The 18,580-nt window shown below is 46.5% G+C and overlaps 1 protein-coding gene across 1 annotated transcript in view; it reads right to left on the reverse strand.

Moving 5' to 3' along the window:
* Positions 1–18,580, reverse strand: part of vps13d (vacuolar protein sorting 13 homolog D) — a 535,261-nt gene that overhangs the window by 421,378 nt on the left and 95,303 nt on the right. Inside the window, 3 exon segments of the mRNA XM_034171656.1 lie at positions 4,218–4,266; positions 4,419–4,549; positions 9,867–10,049. Coding sequence (XP_034027547.1) covers positions 4,218–4,266; positions 4,419–4,549; positions 9,867–10,049 — 363 coding nt within the window.

Raw genomic sequence — 18,580 nt, forward strand, 5'->3', positions numbered from 1 at the left:
TACTTAGTGGATCAGTGGGTATTTTGTTTGTTCACAGTTCGTACACCTTTTCCAAGGTGAAATTCAAGCACTTTCAAGGTCCATTTTCAAACTTTTCCACAGCACCCCAGAGCTGCGGTAAATGAGATTTACATGGGTTGCCGGTGGGAGAAACATTTTTGACTGCAGATTTTAGTGGATGGTTTGGGGTGCACGAACATGCATGCGAAGCATCCATCTGTGGGTGGAGCACCCAAGGGGAGAGGGGGAGTCTGTGGGGCATCCCTGGAAAATTTTTGAAAAATTAGATGCGTTATAGGTGCCTTTTGAGCGTATATCCCAGCATGAACGTCCGACACATCATCAGACACAACAGGGTTATTCCATAATTACATAATTAAATACAGTCTTACAAAGAGAAGGTTAAATCTGCCGAGGTGGAGATGGAGCCTGTGACCGAAGCACTGACTGCACACTTTTCCAGGCATTCAGAGCCGCTGAGGAAGATACGATGACGTCATTAAGAAGCATTACCACGACTGGTCGGTGGACTCTAAATCTCTACCGTCTGCCAAATTTATACCATGAGATGGTTATATTGTACATATGGCGCACCCTTAAGTCACGGTTAGTTTTTTTTTTTACTAGTTTGGGAGGTCCTGCAACTTATACTCCAGTGTGACTTATGTACCCAAAACTTACAAATTCATTATTAATAATAGCATTTACGATGACTAATTTGAACTTTCCAAAGAATCAAAGCACTAAACAAAATAAACTACAATAATAAAAGAATAAATGGCAGTAATAAAACATACACTACAACAATACACAAAAATGTCAAATTAAAGAGCTCATAACACAAAGGTGCGACTTATACTCTGCTGGGACGAAAATATGTTTTCTTTTCCTCTTCAAGAGGCATTTTTTGACAGGTGCGACTTATACTCTGGAAAATATGGTACTCCTTTCTTACTTTTTTTTCAAAAGTAAACAGATTTTTAATGTAGATCCTCAATTCTACTTCCGGTTGGAACATCGTAGTGATGGCAGCTCGGTAAAAATGCTCCTGAGAAATTACAGAAGTACTCCCATTCAGCTGAGTAGTATAACACCATGAAAAACCTTAAGAGGGGGTAAGACGGCAAACAAAGCGCCTACTACTGACACTCTGTAAAATAAAGGACAGAAAGTTGCAGAGATGACAGTTCAACATAACGCTAAGTAGCGAGCAGCTAACGGAAAAGTGAGGAAAAGATGGCTAACTTAGATGTGTTTCTAGAAGAACTGAGAGAATTCCACACAAAGAAAACAAGGAACAACTAACGACAATTAAGGAGGAAATTAATAAAGCGAATGCAAGGATTAATGAAGTAGAGGAGCGGCTGGAAAAAACAGAGGACAGGTCTCAAAACACGTAAGAAGTGGTAGCAGAGCTGCTGAAATTACACATGAAGCTAGAGGACAAGCTAACAGACTTGGACAGCCGGTCTCGGCAAGAAAAAAGTGAGGATTTATGGTGTTTCAGAGGGGTCTGAGAAGGATTCAGAGTCGATGATTGGTGAGCACACCGGGCGCTGGGATCTCCGTTGCCAAGAACGCACCGCCATGCTCATTAGTGTTGAGATTTTTCAGCTTCCAAGCCTTCACTTCGGAAGGCTTGCCAACGTAAGGGATTTGACCGGCATGACAAACGCATAAGTCAAGACCGTGATTACCCACCAGCCATCCTTAAAAAGAGCAGAGAATACTCGGAGGTCCAGAGGGCCCTGAAAGAGAGTGGAGACCTGTTTCTCCTGTTTTTCAAAAAAGGCTTTTTTATGGGGAGGTTTCACTCTGTAACTGGGCTGCTGCCACCAGTAAGGGCCCTTCCTGATAGACTGGGGAGGACATTCCCTTTAGGGCTACCATCAACAAGCTCAACAGGGTCCAGACAACAGACCCCCCCTGCCTTGGAATTGGACATTGTTCTGTTACTCATTGTTCTTGTGCCTATGTTTGTTTATGGTTGATCTGTCCATGTACAGTTAGTTTCAGTGAGGAGGAGGGGGCTGCTTTTTGTCACCAGTGAGATGGATGAGAACATTACATAGACGGGGCGTCGGACTGGGGGGGTAAAGGATACTATGTACCCAGGGCCCAGAGCATGGGGGGGCCCACAAAAAACTGGCATTAAACACATTTTTGTGTTGCATGTTATTAATGTCTGTACAATTCATGTTGTAAAAGAATATAATTAGAATGAATGTATAAATGTTGTAAAACATAATTCTGCTCTAACAATACTATTGAAAGATCTCTGAGGGCCCTTCCCACCCCTGCAGTTGTACAATGGTTCAGTCCAGGTGCACAGGCGACACTTATTGTGTAAAGGATCTTACCGTGTGGGCTCAGGAACACTTCAGAAAACCATTGTCAGTTAACACAGTTTGTCGCTACATCTACAAGTGCAAGTTAAACTCTACCATGCAAAGCAACATCCAGAAACGTTGCCGCCTTCTCTGGGCCCGAGCTCATTTGAAATGGACAGACGCAAAGTGGAAAAGTGTGCTGTGGTCTGATGCGTCCACATTTCAAACTGTTTTTGGAAATAATGGACGTCGTGTCCTCTGGACAAAAGAGGAAAAAGACCATCCAGATTGTTACCAGTGCAAAGTTCAAAAGCCAGCATCTGTGATGGTATGGGGGTGTGTTAGTGCCCATGGCATGGGCAACTTACACATCTGTGATGGCACCATCAATGCTGAAAGGTACATCCAGGTTTTGGAGCAACACATGTTGTTATCCAAGCAACGTCTTTTTCAGGGATGCCCCTGCTTATTTGAGCAAGACTATGCCAAGCCGTGGCTTCATAGTAAAAGAGTGTGGTTGGTTTCGTCTCAGCACGTGGCCCACTGCCCAAAGTTGGTTTCATCTCGGTGCACGGCGCACCGCCCAAAGTTGGTTTCATCTTGCTGCGCGGTCTGCCACCTGTAGTTGATGCCATCTCGGCGCACACCCCATCGTCTCGTCCACCTATCGATACACCAACAGCCAGCCCAGTTTCTCTGCCACCTGCAGCCCACTCAGACTCTGCTTCCGCGTGCACCGTGGCCACCTCGCTGGTGACGTCACATCCATCTGCTGCCTCACCCTCGCCTGTGGTCATCTTAGATTCACGGTGCTCTGTCTCAGATTCACCCGCGGGAGCACCCGCACGCACACAGACAGTGTAGCTGTCCCAGAGCTTCTGCACCCTGCACTAGCATCGGTCCTGAAGACAACCTCAGAGAACTGTGACTGTGGGATGGTTAGTGACTTTTCGTTTTTAATCTGGTTCATGCTGTTCTGTTTTCATGCCTGTAAGTTGGTGAGTAATCTGTTAAGAATGCCACGAATAAACCTGAACTGGTTTTCTTGCAAGTCTGCTAGAAATTTCTTAAAAGCACCATGTCTGACCCTGAGATGGTTCTCTTGTGAATATGCTGGAAAACTGTTTAAAGCATCGCATCCGAAGCTGAGACGGCTTACTCATGAATCTGTTGAGAATTGGTTAAAATGGTCATATCTGAGATATGTTTCATGTAGGCTGCTGATGGAATTCATGAATGCCATGCATTTAATAATGAGCTTCAGACTTATCTCTGTCTTCGGGGTCCCTCCGGGGAGTAACTGTCTTCATGTGGGAATTCATTCAATTTTTGCAGTGACTGAGTCGCTACACTGGTTCCCTACTAAGTTTTTCTGTTCCAACATTATTTTGGACTTTCCTGGGTTTTCTTGTTCACGAGTGAGGGACGGATGGAGCGCGAGATCGATAGACGGATCGGTGCAGCATGTGCAGTGATGCGGTCGCTGTATCGGACCGTCGTGGTGAAGAGAGAGCTGAGTAGGGGGGCAAAGCTCTCGATTTACCGATCGATCTACATTCCGATCCTCACTTATGGTCATGAGATTTGGCTCATGACCGAAAGAACGAGATCGCAAGTACAAGCGGCCGAGATGAGTTTCCTCCGCAGGGTGGCTGGGCGCTCCCTTAGAGATAGGGTGAGGAGCTCGGTCACTCGGGAGGAGCTCGGAGTCGAGCCGCTGCTCCTCCACGTCGAAAGGAGTCAGTTGAGGTGGCTCGGGCATCTTTTCCGGATGCCCCCGAACGCCTCGCTGGAGAGGTGTTCCGGGCACGTCCTGAACTTTTTCTGGTTTGGAGTTGCATTAAATAATCATGAACTTAATCATAAAATTACAGATGTAGATCTTACCTGAACTGGACTGCCCAGATGTCTGATTGAAGGCAAAGTTGTTCTTTTCCTACAATTGGATTAAAAAGATTCTATGAACATGGCATGATATACAGGAAAAAGAATATGCAAGATTATAATATTAGATTAGATTATAATATGTTGGTAATACTTATAAGAGTCTGATAAGAGTCTATCTTGCCTCTATGTGCTGGTGCTTACCGTTTTAGGAGACACAAGAACAGGGAAGATGGTGCTTTGAGTGGTCAAGTCTCTCAGGAACAAACCACCTAGCTTAACCAATAGTAAGGAGGAATCTGAGCGAGGGAGAGACTCCAAAATCACCTTCATCCCTGTGAAAAATGGGCAACAAAAATAAACTTTATTGATACAAACTAACACACATTTCAGTGAAATTTGCTTTAGAGACTCAGTTTAACAAAGACTGTTAGATTTAGAGCCAAATGAAAATTCAACCTAGGCAAAAAGAAAAGCCTAGAAAAGGCATGCCTGACGGCAACTCTGAAAGAATTATAGGCATTTGTAGGAATGGTACAACATTTGCTTGTTGCATCCTCAGTAACAGGTTCATGTTGGAGTGGAGTAGAGAAGGACTGTAAAATAGGAAAACAGATCAAATGTAGGGTCGGATTTCTCGTGTGCCTCATGACAAACTGCAGCTGACATTCAGTATCTTTTTCAGATAATTCTCCTCCATCCCACTTCATGCTGAAGCTGTACAACTAGTGATGCAACAGACAAAAGCTGCACTATGTGGTTGGTCCAACGACCCCCACCACAGAAGAATATTGTATTGTTTTGTACTGTTGAGTTTTGCTGCTCTGTAGCTGGTGTGCTCTCACTCTCTTCACTCATTGCTTTGTCAGTGGAGCTGCTTACTGGGCAAACCTGCGGTGACTGGGACACCTGCAAACAGTCATCCTGCTCTATTTAAACCTTGGTTCTTCACTCTATCCTCACCACACTCTTGCGTTTCTCCATGTGGTAAACTTGGTCTCAGCTTTGTTGCTACTTATCTCCAGTTTTTTCAATCCAGTTGCTTTTGAACTAGTAATTTTGTTTCTCATCCTTTCAGTTCCCCACCACCACCAGTTCCACTGGCTCCATCTGGTCCCGGTTTCTTAGCTCCTGACTGGTGTATCCTTCTTCCGTGCCTCCGCGACTGCTCGTGTGATCTACCATCTACTGTACATCTATATACCAAGAGACAACTCTGTGTGTGTGTGTGTGTGTCCCTCTCCTGTCCAAATGGGGCCTCGGAATTGTGCCAATATACTTTAACGTAACGGTAGTGACGCAGGCTACTGAGTACTTTAGTAGTAGCAGTAGCTGCTGCTGTTGTTGTTGTTAGGGGAAGAGACACTTCTGTGCTGCATCACCATTGGCAAGTGTGCTACTTTTGTATTGTCTCCTTTTACCTTTGAACTTTTTTAAACTCTGTTCATTCATGTTTCAGTTTACAAAACAGAACAGGAAAATAAGGAACACATTCAACAGAATGTGAAACAGGAGGGGCACTAATTGTATCACAGACCTATTGATCTGATCTCATGACAACTGCAAACACGACGTATCCTTAATCTTGTATGCAGTCCATTTGGACCATAATCTTGTATGGGTCCCTGCTTCGGTCCTGAGAGAGAAAGTCAGATTTTCCCATGGAATAGATCTCCTTCCCAATGTCCCACTACTGATCTTGACTTGGTGTCTTGCATTTCAGCCAGTTCCTTGTAACTGTCCTTTTTGCATACAAGAATCAAAATGTTAATGAGATAAATATCTTCAATTTGAGACATGGCGAAAGGTATGAAACCCAGGAGCACAATCCTGGGGTCTTTAGGTATTTTGAAAAGAAATATTTCCTCAAAAGTCTGAAGAATGCAAAATAGTCTAACTACCACTATTAACTGTAGATGCAGACTGACTCATTATAATTTTCTCCACCAAACCTATATCACATAAAAAATTACACAAATATAAATTTGAGATATCCACTCTGTGCTTTAGATGTGGTACAGAAGAGGGCTAATTCCTGCTCTGCACATGATTATGCACAAAACCTATTAAATATTAGTATTTTTCTGACACCATGCCTAAACTTTTAGGCCTACATTTCACCTTAGATCCTCAAAACTATCTGTTAGAAGACGTTACGCACACTGATGCACAATTAAGAAGGAACCAAAAGAAATTTGTTGCATTGGCCTTGTGCGTTGTCAAGAAGTGCATAGTCTCCTCATGGAAATCTGACTCCCACCTCTCTATATCACGATGGGTTTTGGAAATGAACAGTTGTATTCCATTAGAGAAGATCACATACACACTCAGAAATGATTATAAGACCTTTATAAGACCTGGATTATATAGACACCCTGCCAACCTCTATAGTGGGCAGCGCCTAGATGAGAGATGAGATGATCGTTTACTGTCATTACGCTTAGAAGTGCAATGAAATTATCTTCACACCTAATTACCTCAGACAAAATACAACACTTAACACACAATACTACTAGCTGAATGTAATAATGGCACACATCAGAATTAAAACAATCGCACATATAAATTTCGTATTGTTTATGTGCGGTAAACTTTGGAGCAGCCTGTCATACGAATTGAGGCAAAGTGAGTGTAGGCCGCAGCAAATTCTTGCACTTGGGGGCGCTGCAGCTTGTGTCGCGCGGCCACCCCGGAATAGCAGAGTAGAGGCCAGGGTAGTAGGGGTGGGGCATGCATCAGTCTCTGTCCGTGTGTGCAAAAAGTCTGGAGTTGCCTTGACAACAGCATGCTGTAAAGGAGGGCAGATAAGATAAGAAGGGAGCCAAATGCTTCAACAAGGCCACTGAAATCCTTCTGGAGGAAAAACAAGAGGGGCGTTTTGACCTTCTGAAGCTGAAGGCTGCCATGTTTTGAGAGACACAGAAATTCCATTTGCAGCTCCTCTGACCGTCAAAATCCAATTCATTAATATTCTCTGGTCTCCAACATTTTCCTTTGCAAGGCCAATATTTGCTCCGAGATGTTTTCCAACTTGCATTTGAGTCCAAAAGTTAATGCAGTCTGAGATTGGACCGCCTTGCCCACTTCATTAATGATGGACAGATGTGGGGTTGTGGTTCTGGTAGCAGCCATCTTGCCAATTTCCCGGTAGGTCAGGGCAGTGTATAATCCAATCAGCACCAGCCCTCCCACCATAAACGCAAATAAGAATAAATCTTCGACATCTTCCACAGAGAATGGTGCTAAGCACGCAACACGCCATTTCTCCCAGGCACTGAGAACATAGCCTGCTGGATAGGTTCCATCTGGGCACGAAGGGTCTCCCAGCACTGATTACCTTGTTGAAAAAATGGTGCCAATAGCATTCAGAGACCAGCTGATCAATTCCATGATTATTCCAAATACAGCTTGAAGAATTCACAGTCTGGTGAAATGGTAAATGCACTCCATTTATATAGCGCTTTTCCATCTGCATCAGACACTCAAAGCGCTTAGCACATCAATGTCTCACATTCACCCCGATGTGAGGCTGCTGCCATGCAAGGCGTCCACTACACACCGGGAGCAACTAGGGGATTAAGGACCTTACCCAAGGGCCCTTACTGATTTTCCGGTCAGGCTGGGATTTGAACTGAGGAGCCTCTGGTCTCAAGCCCAATGCTTTAACCATCACCTAGATAGTAGCATACGAGGGCTGTCAATAAAGTATAGGTCCTTTTTATTTTTTTCAAAAACTATATGGATTTCATTCATATGTTTTTACGTCAGACATGCTTGAACCCTCGTGCGCATGCGTGAGTTTTTCCATGCCTGTCGGTGACGTCATTCGCCTGTGAGCACTCCTTGTGGGAGGAGTCGTCCAGCCCCTCGTCGGAATTCCTTTGTCTGAGAAGTTGCTGAGAGACTGGCGCTTTGTTTGATCAAAATTTTTTCTAAACCTGCGAGACACATCGAAGTGGACACGGTTCGAAAAATTAAGCTGGTTTTCGGTGAAAAGTTTAATGGCTGATGAGAGATTTTGAGGTGATACTGTTGCTTTAAGGACTTCCCACGGAGCGAGATGTCGTGCAGCGCTCTCAGGCGCCGTCGTCAGCCTGTTCAAGCTGAAAACCTCCACATTTCAGGCTCTATTGATCCAGGACGTTGTGAGAGAACAGAGAAGTTTCAGAAGAAGTCGGTTTCAACATTTTATCTGGATATTCCACTGTTAAAGGAGATTTTTTTAATGAAAGACGTGCGGACGCAGCTGGCACGGTGCGGCGGCACAGGAAAAACACCTCCGTGTTGATAACCATTTGTAAAATCCAGGCGGCTTTTGATGGCTTTCAGTGGAGTGAGTATATGAGAAATTGTTTAACAGCTGGACATGTTCCAACTTGTCCTTAAGGCTTCCAACGAAGGTGTTTTTCCTGTGGCGGAGCGTCGCGGCGGCTGCGAGCCGACGCTGCAATCCGCCCGCACGTCTTTCATTAAAAAAAAGTCTCCTTTAACAGTGGAATATCCGGATAAAATGCGAAACCGACTTCTTCTGAAACTTCTCTGTTCTCTCACGACGTCCTGGATCAATAGAGCCTGAAATGTGGAGGTTTTCAGCTTGAAACAGGCTGATGACGGCGCCTGGGACCGCTGAGCGACGTCTCGCTCCGTGGGAAGTCCTTAAAGCGACAGTATCACCTCAAAATCTCTCATCAGCCGTTAAAATTTTCACCGAAAACCAGCTTAATTTTTCGAACCGTGTCCACGTCGATGTGTCTCTCAGGTTTAGAAAAAATTTTGATCAAACAAAGCGCCAGTCTCACAGCAACTTCTCAGACAAAGGAATTCCGACGAGGGGCTGGATGACTCCTCCCACAAGGAGTGCTCACAGGCGAATGACATCACCGACAGGCGTGGAAAAACTCACGCATGCGCACGAGGGTTCAAGCATGTCTGACGTAAAAACATATGAATGAAATCCATACAGTTTTTGAAAAAAATAAAAAGGACCTATACTTTATTGACAGACCTCGTATATATATTATTTTCAATAACTCATACGTTAATTATAACTGTTTTTGGATTCTTGGGGAGTTAAGTGCACTGTATTTTTTATTGTTCAAGTGGTCCGTGTTCTGAAAAAGTGTGCGAAACACCCATTTAAATGGAGTCTAAGACATATTCAGTGACTTGGAAATGTTCAGATATTCATCCCCTGACTTCTGCAAAAAACACTGGCTGTAACAGTGATGACATAATCCCCATATTTCAAACAAATTGCCTCCTTTTTAATGTGATAAATGGAGGAATAGATGTATGTGAACAAACTACATTAAGTTAACCATACAAAACATGAAATATCTTTGGCTCATATTCTCTGCAGAGAAATAGAAGTCAAAGTAAATATAACACTTATTGTGTATGATTTTGCATATTACATGCTGTTAAAATGATTATTGATTTGGGGTTTATTCACAGACAAAAATACTGTAGCAATGTCAGTTTTTTAATATTAAGAACCGCTAATATGGAAACACCCCAATCTGCTTCTCGAGGACACCTACCCTCATTAACTATGTTAATTACCTGTGGGAACCATAAGAAAACACGGAGAGGCGGCACCGTCCATATCTGGCCACAAACATGCCATTTTTCCCATTCAACATTCTTGCATACCTAAGAACTCCAGCTGAATCACCCCACTTTCATGCAGTGCGTCTTCTGGCTTGTACTGGTGGTAGAGGGTTACTTCGCTCTTTTGCAGGAAGAACTCCAAGCGGGCAAACAGGTGATCTCGCTTGGTGAAGGTGTTCAGACCGTGCGAGTCCTCCAGCGGGTCAAACAAATCTTCAGTCTCTGCTGAAAAGACATTTCACATAAACAGATTATAAAAGGAAATAAACTTTTTACTCATTTATTTACTCTTTATTAGCATTACTGATATGACAGACATTTAGCATTTTCAGGGACTTATCTATAGGACAAGTAGAATGAGAGAACCACTGGTCCGACTGCGATCCTGACTTTCCCCATGTCGGCGGGTTTGGCAACAAGACATAGCTGAGTCAAACATGTGGCCAATGGTGTGAAAAGACCAATTTTAGTAGGATTCCTCTTGATATGTATCTTTAATTAATGCAGTCATTTTTAAAATAAGACTTATGGTATGTACTGTAGAAAACTCCTAGGTTTCAGGCAAAATTACTTTATTCTTAAATATTACAAATAGTAAGTCAATGATAAGAATAGTAATAAAAATCCATCCATGCATTTTCTTCTGCTTCATCCGAGGTCGGATGGCGGGGGCAGCAGTTCAAGCAAAGCCGCCCAGACCTCCCGATCCACACACACCTCTCCCAGCTCCTCCGGGGGAACCTCGAGGCGTTCCCAAGCCAGCCACGAGACGCAGTCCCTCCAGCGTGTCCTGGGTCTTCCCCGGGGCCTCCTCCCAATGGGACGTGCCCGAAACACCTCTCCAGTGAGGCGTCCAGGGGGTACCCAAAAAAGATGCCCGAGCCACCTCAGCTGGCTCCTTTCAACGTGGAGGAGCAGCAGCTCACCTCCGAGCTCCTCACCCTATCTTTAAGGGAGCGCCCAGCCACCCTGCGGAGGAAACTCATCTCGGCCGCTTGTACTCGCGATCTTGTTCTTTCGGTCATGAGCCTAATCTCATGACTATAGATGAGTTTCGGAACATAGATCGATCGGTAAATCGAGATCTTTGCCCCCTGCTCAGCTTTCTTCACCACAATGGTCCGATACAGCGACCGCATCACTGCAGATGCTGCACCGATCCGTCTGTCGATCTCACGCTCCATCTGTCCCTCTCGCATGAAGAAGACCCCAAGATACTTAAACTCCTCCACTTGACAAGGACACTCCACCGACCTGAAGAGGGCAAAGCACCTTTTTCTGGTCGAGAACCATGGCTTTAGATTTGGAGGTGCTGAGCTTCACCTCGGACGCTTCACACTCGGCTGCAAACCGCTCCAGTGCACGGCGAAGGTCCTGATTTGACGAAGCCAATAGAACCACATTGTCCGCAAACAGCAGAGACAAGATTCTGTGGTTCCTAAACCGGACCCCCTCTACACCCTAACTGCGCCAAGAAATTCTGTCCATAAAGGTAATGAACAGAACCGGTGACAAAGGGCAGCCCTGGTGGAGGCCAATGTGCACCGGAAACAGGCTTGACTTACTACTGGCAATGCAAACCAATCTCCTGCTGCGGTAGTACAGGGACCGGATAGCCCTTAACAAAGGACCCCAGACCCCGTACTGCCGGAGCACCCTCCACAGGGCGCCTCAAGGGACACGGTCGAACGCCTTCCCCAGATCCACAAAACACATGTGGACTGGTTGGGCGAACTCCCATGAACCCTCGAGCACCAGATGGAGGGTGTAGAGCTGGTCCAGTGTGCCACGACCAGGACGAAAACCACACTGCTCCTTCTGAATCCGAGGTTCGACTATCAGTCAAACTCTCCTCTCCAGTACTCTGGAGTAGACCTTACCGGGGAGGCTGAGGAGCGTGATTCCCCTGTAGGTGGAACACACCCTCCAGTCCCCCTTCTTAAACAGAGAAACCACCACCCCGGTCTGCCAATCCAGAGGCACTGTTCCCAACCACCATACGATGTTGCAGAGACGTGTCAACCAAGACAGTCCCACAATATCCAGACTTAAGGTACTCTGGATGGATTTCATCCACCCCGGGAGCCTTGCCACCGAGGAGCTTTCTGACCACCTCGGTGACTTCGGCCTGGGTAATGGATGAGTCCGCCTCGTAGTCTCTGCTTCCTCTTCAGAAGACGTGATGATGGGACTGAGGAGATCCTCGAAGTATTCCTTCCACCGCCCGACAACATCCTCAGTCAGGGTCAACAGCTCCCCACCCGCACTGTAGACAGTGTTGGTGGAGAGCTGCTTCCATCTCCGGAGGCTTCGGATGGTTTGCCAGAATTTCTTCGAGGCCAACCGATAGTCCTCCTCCATGGCCTCCACGAACTCCTCCCAGACCCGTGTTTTTGCATCTGTGACCACACAGGCTGCAGCACGCTTGGCCTGCCGGTACCTGTCAGCTGCCTCCGGAGTCCCACCTGCCAACAAAGACAAGTAGGTCTCCTTCAGCTTGACGACATCCCTTACTTCCGGCGTCCACCACCAGGTTCGGGGATTGCCGCCGCGACAGGCAATAGAGACCCTGTGACCACAGCTACGAGCGGACGCATCAACAATGGAGGTGGAGAACATGGTCCACTCGGACTCCACGTCTCCAACCTCCCCCGGGATCTGGGAGAAGCTGTCCCAGAGGTGGGAGTTGAAGACCCCACTGACAACTGGTTCCACCAGTTGTTCCCAGCAGACCCTCACAATACGTTTGGGCCTGCCAGGTCTGACAAGGCTTCCTCCCTCCCAGGGGATCCTACTCACCACCAGGTGGTGATCGGTCGACAGCTCAGCCCCTCTCTTCACCCGAGTGCCCGAGACACATTGCTGACTTGTCATCAACAGTGTATTTAATGGTGTGTGTTCATGAATTTTTAAAAAACACATGTTCCTTGTGTTGATACTGTGGAGAGAAAGGACGTGCCCTTTTTTTTTTTAAAGTGAATCAACTCATAAAATGCCTTTATCATCTGATTCCTATCAGATCTGATCAAAGTTTTCATCTATTCATCAACAGAGCCCACAGCACAAGTCCCTAGCTGAGCGATGCTATGTTGGAGTTTACATGAGAAGCCTTCTTTGCAGCTTCGGGTGGCGGGAGGGGACTCTGACTGTTGTCGGTGCATCTGCACCGAACAGAAGTTCAGAGTGTTCGGCCTTCATGGAGTTCCTGATTGGAGTCCTGTATAGTGCTCCAGTGAAGGACTCCATTGTTCTGCTGGGGGATGTCAACGCACATGTGGGCAATGACAGACACCTGGAGAGGCATGACTGGAAGGAACAACCTCCCTGATTTAAACATGAGCAGTTGTTTGTTATTGGACTTCTGTGCTAGTCACAGACTGTCCATAATGAACACCATGTTCGAACATAAGGATGCGCATAAGTGTACCAGAGCACACTAGGCCGAAGGTCGGTGATTGATTTTGTGATCGCATCATCTGATCTGAAGCCACATGTTCTAGACACTCGGGTGAAGAGAGGGACAGAGCTGTCAACTGATCACCAACTGGTGGTGAGTTGGATCAGAGGGTGGGGGAGGACTTTGGCCAGACCCGGTAAGCCCAAACAGATAGGGCGGGTGAACTGGAAATGTCTGGAGGAGCCCGCTGTCTGGCAGATCTTCTACTCAAACCTCTGGCAGAGCTTTTCTGGCATCACTGTGGAGGTTAGGGGCATTGAACCAGAATGGGCAATGTTTAAAGCTTCCATTGCTGAATCTGCAGTGGGGATTTGTGGCCTGAAGGTCTTAGGTGCCTCAAGGGGCGGCAACCCTTAAACACCATGGTGGACAGCGGTGGTCAGGGAAGCCGTCTGACTAAAGAAGGAGTCCTTCCGGGATATTTTATCTCAAAGGACTCCAGAGGCAGTAGCAAGGAACTGATGGTGGCAGCCTCTGCTTTGAGGGAGGCAAAGAAGTGGGTGTGGGAGGAGTTTGAAATAACTATGGAGAAGGAGTTTTGGTCAGAACCAAGGTACGTCTGGCGGGCCATGAGGCACTTCAGGAGAGGAAAACCAAATTGCCCAAACTGTCTACAGTAAGAATGGGACTCTGTTGACCTCTACTAAGGAGGTAATTGGGCGCTGGAAGGAACACTTTGAGGAACTCCTACATCAGACTGAAGCACCCTCTAAAGTAGGGGCAGAGCTGGAAACTGATGGGGGATTATCACCAATTTCTCTGTTGGAGGTCACTGAGGTAGCCAAACAACTCTGCAGTGGCAAAGCCCCAGGGGTTGATGAGATCTGGCCAGAAATGCTGAAGACTCCGGGTGTGGAGGGACTGTCTTGGATCAGATGTCTCTTCAACATTCCGGTGAGTTCTGGGACAGTGCCAAAGGAGTGGCAAATTGGGGTGGTGGTCCCCATATTAAAAAAGGGGGACCAGAGAGTATGTGCCAATTACAGGGACATCACACTACTCAGCCTCCCTGGTAAAGTCTACTCCAGGGTGCTGGAAAGTAGGGTTTGTCCGACAGTTGAACCTCTGACTGAAGAGGAACAATGCGGGTTCCATCCTGGATGTGAAACAACCAACCAGCACTTTACTCTCACGGGGATCCTGGAGGGGGCCTGAGAGTATGCCCATCCAGTCTACATGTGTATTGTGGACTTGAAGAAGGCGTATGATCAGGTACCCCAAGAGATACTGTGGGAGGTGCTCTGGGAGTATGGAGTGATGGGGTCCCTTCTCAAGGCCATCCAATCTCTGTACTCACAAAGCGAGAGCTGTATTCGGATGCTCTGCAGTATGTTGGACTCATTTCCGGTAGGGGTTGGCCTCTGCCAGGGCTGCACCTTGTCACAAATCCTGTTTGTGATATTCATAAACAGAATATCAAGGCATAGTTGGGGGGAGGAGGGTTTTCAGTTTGATGGGCTCAGGGTTTTATCACTGCTTGTTGCAGATGATTTGGTCATGTTGGCTTCATCGGCCTGTGACCTCCAGCACTGATTGGATCAGTTCGCAATCGATTGTGAAGCGGCTGGGATAAGCATCAGCACCTCTAAAACTGAGGCCATGGTTCTCAGCAGGAAACCGATGGATTGCCTACTCCAAGTAGGGAATGAGGTCTTGCCCCAAGTGAAGGCGTTCAAGTACCTCAGGATCTTGTTTAAGAGTGAGGGGACAATGGAGTGTGAGATTGGCCAGAGAATCAGTGCAGCAGGCCTTCCTTGCTGCGCCTGCTGCATTCTCTTTACCGTACTGTTGTGATGAAAAGAGAGATGAGCCAAAAGGCCAAGTTCTCAATCTACTGGTCAATCTTCATTACTATTCTCACCTATGGTCATGAGGATCGGGTCATGACCAAAAGAACTAGATCACAGGTACAAGTGGCCGAAATGGGTTTTCTCAGGAGGGTGGCTGGTGTCTCCCGTAGATTATAAGGTGAGATGGTCAGTCATCCGTGGGGAGTGCGGACTGGAGCTGCTGCTCGTTCGCATTGAAAGGAGACAGCTGAGATAGTTCTGGCATCTGGCAAAGATGCACCATGGCACCACCAAAGGGAGGCGTTCTAGGCACGTCCATCTTACAGGAGACTCCGGATCCAGGACTAGGTGGGGAGATTATAGCTCCCCACTGGCCTGGGCCACGATGTCACCCAGACAGAGGTGGTTAATGTGGCCCGGGAAAGGGAAGTTTGGGGTCCCCTGCTGGAGCTGTTGCCTCCGTGACCCGATCTTGGATTACAGTCACATGTGAGAAGAAACATCCAGGAACAATTCTAGGTGATTGGTCACCAGACATTTGAGACTGTCCAGGATCAAGACTAAGATTCAGGCTTTTAACAAGTTCCTGGGTTCAGCCATCAGAAGTGTATCTGTATGAAAAATAGATCTTGTCCGATAAAGCCAACATTATAGGAGACCTGTGTTGTCAGACTACATTTTTTATTTGTCCCAGACAACCGTTAATGTTGCGGGCTATATAAATCACACGTCACAATCACGTGTGGAATATACCAAGATGATGCACTGTCCCCTGTTCTGCACAGTCCTAAACCCCCTCAGCTAACTCATCACAAAGAGCGGCTACACATATCGATTCAGGAGTGGAGTAACCATCAGCCACCTCCTGGACATGGGTGACATGAAGCTGTATGCCAAGAGACTGAGTGAGACATTGACTCACTGATCCACCTTACCAGACTCTACAGCAAGGATAGCAGGATGTGAAGGTGATCTGGACTGAGGGGGTGAAGTTGCCAGAAGGCAGGATAGCAGACATGTGAATCCCACAAGCCAATGGGAACCATGATGAAGATGCAGGAAGGTCAACTACAGCCAAATACCTTCAGAAGGCAAGACAGGTGCTGAGAAGCCAGCTCAATGGTAGGAATAAGGTCCAAGCCATCAATAAATACACCAAGTCATCAGATACCCAGCTGGGATCATAAGTTGGCCACAGGAGGAGATAGATGCCATGATGTCAAGACACAAAATCACCTCACAATGCAAGGAGGTTTCCATGCAAAGGCCAACACCCAGAGGCTCGATGAGCAACAGAAGGAAGGAAGGCAAGAATTAGAGAATGTCAGAGCCCTAATCCAGGATGAGACAAGGAGCATCCATGAATACATCAGAAAGTTGGTCCCTCAAGATCAGCTGCTACAAGAATGCCTTAGGCAGCTGAAGACAGACAGTGATAAGGAGCACAAAGAGGAGATATCATGGAAGACCAAGCCCCTCCATTGGATGCACCATCCACAGATAGAGGAAGTGACTGACATGAAGAAAACCTACCAGTGGCTAGAAAAAGCCGAACTAAAGGACAGCACAGAGGCTCTGATGATGGCAGCACAAGAACAAGCCCTAAGTACCAGATCCATAGAGGCAGGAGTCTACCATAGCTGACAAGACCCAAGTTGCAGGCTGTGCAAATGTGCCCCAGAGACAGTCAAGCACGTAGTAGCAGGATGCAAGATGCAAGCTGGGACAGCGCACACAGAGGCACAATCACAACCTGCTATTATTTTGAACATAACTGTATGAAGAGTGTGAATCTTTCAGTGTCTCACAATTCAATTCTGATTCATGGTGTCATGATTTGATTTTAAAACAATTTTAGATTCAGAAGTCAATTTCTTTTCTTAATCAAATCAGTACACAGAGCTGGAAATTTTGGGATCTAGTGGGAGGTGATGGTCTAGTGGTTAAGCGTTGGGCTTTTATGGGTTTTGACCCATCTCCCTGTTTTTTGGATCCTGTCTCTGCCTTATGTTTCGACTAGTGTTGCTTATCCTAGCCTGCCTTTTTGTGTACCTGACCTTGCTTGGACTGACAAACTCTGTCACACTAACTTCTGAATTCTGCATTTTTTGACCAACCACTTCGTACCATCGAGCCTGTGAGATTGTTTACCAAAATAAAAGCAGCACATTGTTCATGGTACAAGCCGTGGTGAGTGGAGCTGGAGTTGCCCCCAAGATCAAACCCCAGCCCATAATGTTACACTGGATTTACACAGAAAACGTTTCCTGATGGGACAAAAAATGCCCCCACTTAGAGATGATAATGCACCAAGTGGAACTGAAGAGCTACATATATATATATATATATATATATATACACTCAACAAAAATATAAACGCAACACTTTTGGTTTTGCTCCCGTTTTGTATGAGATGAACTCAAAGATCTAAAACTTTTTCCACATACACAATATCACCATTTCCCTCAAATATTGTTCACAGACCAGTCTAAATCTGTGATAGTGAGCACTTCTCCTTTGCTGAGATAATCCATCCCACCTCACAGGTGTGCCATACCAAGATGCTGATAAGACACCATGATTAGTGCACAGGTGTGCCTTAGACTGTCCACAATAAAAGGCCACTCTGAAAGGTGCAGTTTTATCACACAGCATAATGCCACAGATGTTGCAAGATTTGAGGGAGCGTGCAATTGGCATGCTGACAGCAGGAATGTCAACCAGAGCTGTTGCTCGTGTATTGAATGTTCATTTCTCTACCATAAGCCGTCTCCAAAGGCGTTTCAGAGAATTTGGCAGTACATCCAACCAGCCTCACAACCGCAGACCACGTGTAACCACACCAGCCCAGGACCTCCACATCCAGCATGTTCACCTCCAAGATCGTCTGAGACCAGCCACTCGGACAGCTGCTGAAACAATCGGTTTGCATAACCAAAGAATTTCTGCACAAACTGTCAGAAACCGTCTCAGGGAAGCTCATCTGCATGCTCATCGTCCTCATCGGGGTCTCGACCTGACTCCAGTTCGTCGTCGTAACCGACTTGAGTGGGCAAATGCTCACATTCGCTGGCGTTTGGCACGTTGGAGAGGTGTTCTCTTCACGGATGAATCCCGGTTCACACTGTTCAGGGCAGATGGTAGACAGCGTGTGTGGCGTCGTGTGGGTGAGCGGTTTTCTGATGTCAATGTTGTGGATCGAGTGGCCCATGGTGGCGGTGGGGTTATGGTATGGGCAGGCGTCTGTTATGGACGAAGAACACAGGTGCATTTTATTGATGGCATTTTGAATGCACAGAGATACCGTGACGAGATCCTGAGGCCCATTGTTGTGCCATACATCCAAGAACATCACCTCATGTTGCAGCAGGATAATGCACGGCCCCATGTTGCTGAAAATGTCCCAGTTCTTGCATGGCCGGCATACTCACCGGACATGTCACCCATTGAGCATGTTTGGGATGCTCTGGACCGGCGTATACGACAACATGTATCAGTTCCTGCCAATA

This window comes from Thalassophryne amazonica, chromosome 6 (assembly GCF_902500255.1).
Source record: "Thalassophryne amazonica chromosome 6, fThaAma1.1, whole genome shotgun sequence".
NCBI classification, from domain to species: domain Eukaryota; kingdom Metazoa; phylum Chordata; class Actinopteri; order Batrachoidiformes; family Batrachoididae; genus Thalassophryne; species Thalassophryne amazonica.